We start from the raw sequence: 6,948 nt of genomic DNA on the forward strand, positions 1-6,948 counted from the left end.
GAGAATAACGACAATGAACTACAGGAAGCACTACATGATTCGTAACAAATATTGCAAACTTGAGCTGTTCAATGATGGTAGAACCACTACATGAGAAAAGAAAGCACGAACACTAACGGATCATGAATTGTGAATATCATTTACTGTTAGGAACATCTATTGATTGCATGCATCACATGCGTATTAGCACAGAAGACAAAAACATAACAGCTTATGTTAATATCAAGTATACTTTCTTAAACTTCTCTGCTTACATTATCTGAGTTCTAAGTTTTCTTGCTGAGCACTAAAGGAAATATCAAATGAAAAAATATAGTACTACTTGTTTCTAATCTGGGCATGGTCCAACTTCCGATGTGTAGTGATTGTTATGCAAAACCATCAGGTAAATTGGACAACTATAGTCAGTAAGTCTACAAATTAACAATGGCAGGATGATTAACAAGGGCTTAGCTCAATAGCTCATGGATCAAAGGAGGCAACCTTAGTCCTAGATGTTATACTAACCAAAAGCTAATCAATGTGTCAAGGGTGCATTCAGTATATAGACAACAATTATTCTCTGTCACTGAATTGTAGATCCTGAATGGGGGCACTCGCACTCATCATTGGAGACAGAGCGCCCAACGCCTTTGCCGCCGCAGCCACTCCCCATGGTACTACGCTTGAGCCCAGCAGCCCCAGCCTCAGTACAGCCAGCACCCAGGTCCACCACCGCCCTGTTGCTACTGGCGCTCACACCATCACCCTGCCCTGCTAGCGCCAAGATCTCTACCACCTATTGGCGCCCTCGCCACCTCCATGCCCCACCAACACCAGGCCCGCCTCCGTTGGCGTTGCCCTGCTAGCGCTTGCGCCGCCACCATGCCCCGCCAGCACCAGGCCCACCTCCACTTGACTCGCGCTGGCACCAACGCCACCCCCACACCCGCCGGTTCCACCCTCCATATCGAGTGGCTTCTAGGTTTCGTGGAGAGCGAGATATGGAGTCCCCAAGCCGCTATCGTGTTCAGTCTATGCATCTCATAGGTGTGGGGACTAGGGAGCCGACATGGGCCTTGGGCCATCAACATTAGATGAGACTGTGGGTCGGTGGGGTGAGGTGTGGTTGTGGGCAGCTGGACCACATCTGGACATGTGGGCTTAGCTAGATAGTTGAATACCTAATACCATACATAATACTATATATAGAAAAAAATTTGCACACAAATTTGGGTGTACATCTTTACACCCATGACCCTGAGTGATCCCACCCCTACATTTGGGTGTGGCTGGCAGAGTACACAGATGAGTTTCCTTAAAAGTTGTCTTTAATTATGATGCTAATGGTTTTTTATAAAAACCGTCTATGTCTAGTTGATGAACACATATGGTTTTTTATAAATATTGATCTATAGTTAAAGATCCGGTACTATTTTAAATTTGACCACTCTCCCTTTTTACAAACCACTTGTCTCCCTCACTAAAGTGATGAAGTTCATCCATCTTTTTTCTCCCTTGTAGCCATCTAATCCCCTTTCATAACGGTGAGTTCAAGGTCTTATCGGTGATTTTACTCTGTGTTGTGTACTCTATCTACTTGGATTGTTGAGTGATTCATTTATTTCTTCGAAGTTTGTTTGATGCTCTACTCTTTGTTAAATTAAGGTTTGATTTTGCAAGGGAGGATCGAGATTTGAGCGGCGAATCAAGGTTTTGGGCTTATACTAAGGTGAGTTTAAAATGCATATGTTTTTATGCTTTTTGTACTGAGTTGTGTTTGTGTGCCCCATATCTGCAATAGAATGACTTAGATCACTGCTATCTGCATCGGGAGGATAATCTTGTTCCTATGCATACTTCCATTGTTAGGATGTTTGGCGTCAATTTTAGTCCTGTGAAACATGTATTCTTTGCTGATATAAAGGGCACCACTTTGGACCTAATTTATGTTGTGAACCATGTTCTTATGTCTTTTATTCCTAATAGAAAATTTTCTCTTGGTGTTTGTCACTATAGAGATATTTTCATGAACTACAAGTTTGATTTGAACCCTCATATTTTACCTAACAAGGACAAGTGGTTTGAAACCAATATTATTTGGTTCTGGTGTATGAACGAGTTAGTCAGGATGATACATGATTGTGATGATACCGAGAAGATGTATGAAGACTATTTGTTTGCTGAGGTTGTGGTGAAATGCATGCGTGCTGCGGAAGATGAATCCTCGAATGCGTCGAAGATCTAGGGATTCATGTTGTGTCTATGTTTATGTTGTGAACAATATTTTGATGTTATATGTAGGTTTATATTGTGAGCCATATTCTTATATTAATTTGCATGTGATGCCTAGGATGTATGCATGTGATGTTCTTATCTTAATTTTCATGTGGTGCATGTTATGCTATATAATGAGGGCATTCATAAAGCAAAATGTATTCTTAGAGGAAAGAGTCACTTGGATGGTTTTTAAGAAAAATCCATCTGTAATACTTCATATGAGCAGACAGTTTTTCAGCAAAGTTCATCTGTGAGACTTGTAAAACTGACATGTGCGTAGCTATTACAGATGCAAGTCTTATTCAAACTCGTCTGTGTGTAGCTATATTATATGAAGTTTTACCTATATGTGACAAACTCGATATCATAGATACTTTTGCAGAGACGAAACTCAAATATGTCTGTAATTAGGTTTAACATCCGTGTGTGATAATCTGTTCTAAGATAGTGTAAAATTGTCCTTTTTATATGATCCAGTAGCGTTTTGGCTGATCCACTCAACGTGAAGCAAGTATTTGTAAGTTGTTTGGTTTAGGTGAGCACGAGGCGATGGTGTTCTACCGTTCTTGCACGGCTTTCCGGTTTTCATAGCGCACCTTGCATATCGAGAGTCGAGACTATTTTGAAACAAAGGCAAAAAGAGCAACTACTACTCATTCCTCTCAATCTAGGGTCCTGTAAGTCGGTCTACAAAAGGCTTTTAATAAAGTCACATAAAATGGATGCCCAGCTACCTAGCTTGCAGCGACATACGTACCTCTCACTATCTACAAGATTAATCTACGTGCTACAGTCACCAACACCTCACTTCCCTTGTCATCACCATGGCCATCACCGTGGTCGCCATCGCCTTCTTCCAGCTGCACGGCCTGCGCCCTCCTCTTATTGCCGTCGTTCAGCCGCACGCCGAAAAGCTTCACCGGCTCCTCGTCGTTGCCGCGCAGCCCCTGCGGCGGCAGTGGCAGAGGCGTGGTGCCAGCGGAGACGAGCTCCACCAGCTTGCAACTGGCGGCCGGCGGCGGCATCGGTTCCACGTGGTTCTGCAGGAAGTAGATGATGTCGTTGTAGAGCCTCCTCAAGTGCGCCAGCTCCGACAGCAGGAGCGAGTTGCGCCGCCGGAGCTGCCGGTTGTCCTCCGACAGAGTCGCCAGGAAGTCCTTCCCGCCGTTGTCTTCCTGGACGTGGTAGACCGGCGGAGGTGGCGGCGAGAAGAGGCTGAGGTAAGGCTGGTAAAGAGGGAGCGCCTGCGGCGGTGGCGGTGGCGGTGGCGGTGGCTGCGAGCACGAAGACTTCTTCCGGTGGATCTCCGAGAGGAGGTGCTTGGCGCCCTTCTTGAAGAACTCGTTGGCAAACTCCCACCTGTCAGCCACTATCTTCCTGAAGCCCTGCAAGAACCATAACAAAGAAGAACAAGAATGAGTAGGCTAGGCATGCATATATATTTGAATGCTTAGTTGCCACATACTCACATACTCTCATCTCATGTATCAAGATTCAAAACTGAAGATTGTGTTGGGCAGTACTCCAATCAATAATGAGAAAGTGTAGAAATCGATACCAGCAGATAGACACAATGCCATCGGAGTTCGTGTACTGTACTGTACAAGTACTCTACTGTACATGTACTCCTATGCTTGCAAGTAATGTAATGCCAGTCTTTTCTCTGCCAATGATTGGGAGTGAATATTGCTGCAAAAAATGTACTGGTTGGTGCACGATATTTATGAATGCATGTTGTGCTAGCTGTAGATGGGAGGGCAAAGAGATTTTGTAAAATGTAATGTAGCTACTCTCATTGTTGTGAACTTTTAACTGAGTTTTGGCTGCAGTCCAAGCGAGTACTAGTAGCTGTGGACAAACTGAAAATCAGGAAGAGGAATGCACAATGAACTCATGGTGAAGATACGCAACACACTGTGCACTCTCCTCGTCTTAGAAAAAAAAGTCTTCGATGGTAGAAAAGGCAAAAGCTGGAATGTAAATTAAGAATCATGCTTTTATTTTTCGAAGACCAGGAAACAAGAAAATTGGCAAGTTGGAACACCAGTGTCTTCACATCTAGCAACAAGATGGTAGATGGCTCTATCAACACTCTCCAGTCCACTGCTACCACCCAGAAACAAAAACCATCGCCTGTTAAATTCTAGGAAACATGAAATGGAATGGATGAAATGTCATTATTAACCATCACAACAGTTAAATATACAAACATGCATATCGCACCCATCTTTTACCAACAATTAAGTGATAAAATCTTGTTAATGCTGTAACTTAAAAGCATAAGAAAAAAGAACCAAAACTAACTTTAGAATGGAGAACCCCATTAGTTTCACAGAAAACAACAGAACCTCCAAATCAAACCAAGCAATATCAGTAAGACAAACGAAGAGGCATTGACATGCTCATGAATGTGAACATAAACATGCGGTTTACGAAGGGGCTATTACTTACATAGGTGTTGAGCTGCCTGATAAAGCTGGAGAAGTTGTTGTGCTTGAAGTAGTTGGGGAGGAGGTCCCTGGCGAACTCCGGCGGCCACCAGATGACGAAGGTGGAGCCTTCCTCACCCCACGACACAATTTTGTCGGTACGGGGGTCGTCCACGAGCTGGTAGGTCTTGGTCAGGAAGGGGGCCGGCACCGGCTTTGCATGCGAGCTCTCCATGTCCATGGCCTCCACCATCTCACCACTGCACTTCTCCACAAGGAATGCCATCTTTTTGTGTGTGTATGAGATGATATGCCCAAGCAGCCAACCTGTGTCTTGGTCTAAGACTCCAAGCGAAGCTCAAGATTGCCGCTTATAAGGAGAAGAGGAGGGAAGAGCACTCCACGGAAGGAGCAAGATAGCAATGCTATGCTAGAGATAGGAGAAGGCCCCTCTCTCTCTACTATAGTCTCTCTTTCCCTAGAGCTATCTGTCTCAGACTGGAGCGCGCGCGCACAGTACATACAAAGCACACCCCACCACCCTTCAAATATTCTCGTGTGGGTCACTGTCTGTAGGGGTGGAAATGGATGGAAGGAAATTCGAATTATCCGATTCCGTATCCGTTAAAATACGAATATGGATATCCGTATCCGTATTCGTTTCTGAAATGGATACTAAAATGGATATATCCGAATTCGTTTTCGAGATTCGGATTCAAATGTGGATATCCGAATTCGAGATATATCCGATTCGTATCCGTATCCGCCAACCAGGGAACCAAATTTTACTAAAGTTTTAGAAATTTCAGATATGAACGAAATTCCAACTCAATCAAATTGGAACAATTTCAGTCAAATTTCATCAAATTTCAGTTAAATTTGATCAAAAATTTAAATTTCCAACATGAATTTTGAACAAAATTTTGTAAAATTCCGGCCCAATCAAAGTAGAACAAATTTCATTCGAATTTTATCAAATTTCAGTCAAATTTTTTCAAAAATTTAAATTTCTAACCTGAATTTCGAAGATCGAGTAGATATCCGAATGCGGATTCGTATTCGAACTATCCGATTCGTATTCGTATTCGAAGATATCCGGATCCGTATTCGTATTCAGATTAAAATGTGGTAAATCGTACTATCCGAATTCGATTCCGTGCGTATCCGATCCGTTTCCATCCCTAACTGTCTGGACCTCTTCTATCTCAAGCTAGTCTGTCTCACTTTCTCCTTTCTCTCTCTCATCATTATGCATGCATATGCATGGATATCTGTGCATGTGCACAACACCAGCGTGCGGTTGATGCGAAAAGATGCTGCATCAAATAGTAGTCGTGTGTAATATCTGATAAGCTGCATCTAGGATATTTTAATTGTGACCCTATATTGTTAGATCCTTATCGTCACCTATATTTACAAGGGATCTTATCGGAGCGTGGATGACTAGTGACTTATCAGAACAAGTAGCAATATAAATTAGAAAAGAAAACGAGACTATAGGAGCTAGGCAAAAGAAATAAACTTGAAAGGTAATGTAAATTGTATTTGATCGATTGGATCATTATTTTCAATCGACTATGATCATCTCATATTTAAAGGGCGGTATGTCTTAGCTGTAAGAGATTAGAACTTCTAATTCAAACCAAACAAGACCTACAGATATGATTCGGGTATGCCATCTGATATCGAAACTTTCTATAACTAATACATATTTTCTATTTAATCATGTAAACTCCCATATATCTGCCCGAATATCCTTTAATATGGTTCGACCTTTTTGGATTCAGCTCATACTTGATCCTGCTCGCATACCACCTTCTCGATCTGATTACCTGCTTATCGACTAATTGATCAATGTATCCATGTACTTGAATCTGATCAGCTCTTACATCCGTCAAGAGACCAACTGTTGAAACATATAGTGGTCGGAGATCACCGTGATCGTTGGTCGCTGGTCGTAGTCACTGGTCTTGGTCACTAGTCACTGGTCGCTAATCGTGGTCACTGGTCATGGTCACTAATCACTTGTCGTTGGTTGTGGTCACTAGTTGTCTGGTCAGAGAGCACCTGATCAGTTCGATTACTCTTATGCATTTAACTAGATCCAACAATATCCCATTGAACCGATCACTATAATAATCTCTATAAATATCAAATCATATTATTAAACCGCTTCTATATATATGAACTATACCATACTAGATAAATAGACACGAAGATACATGAACATGTATAATATGCATAAGTAGCCGCCTGTAAG

General features: G+C 42.4%; 1 protein-coding gene across 1 annotated transcript; it reads right to left on the reverse strand.

Annotated features, from left to right (window-relative positions):
• Window positions 1-3,026: 3,026 nt before the first annotated feature.
• Window positions 3,027-5,114, reverse strand: LOC133910563 (heat stress transcription factor B-4d-like). Its single transcript, XM_062352915.1, has 2 exons — window positions 4,711-5,114; window positions 3,027-3,644 (listed from the first exon to the last, which is right to left on the reverse strand). Exons 1-2 carry the CDS (start codon window positions 4,972-4,974, stop codon window positions 3,027-3,029), a joined length of 882 nt encoding a protein of 293 aa, XP_062208899.1. The 5' UTR covers window positions 4,975-5,114.
• Between the last annotated feature and the right edge of the window lie 1,834 nt (window positions 5,115-6,948).

This window comes from Phragmites australis, chromosome 3 (genome assembly GCF_958298935.1).
Source record: "Phragmites australis chromosome 3, lpPhrAust1.1, whole genome shotgun sequence".
Taxonomy (NCBI): Eukaryota; Viridiplantae; Streptophyta; class Magnoliopsida; order Poales; family Poaceae; genus Phragmites; species Phragmites australis.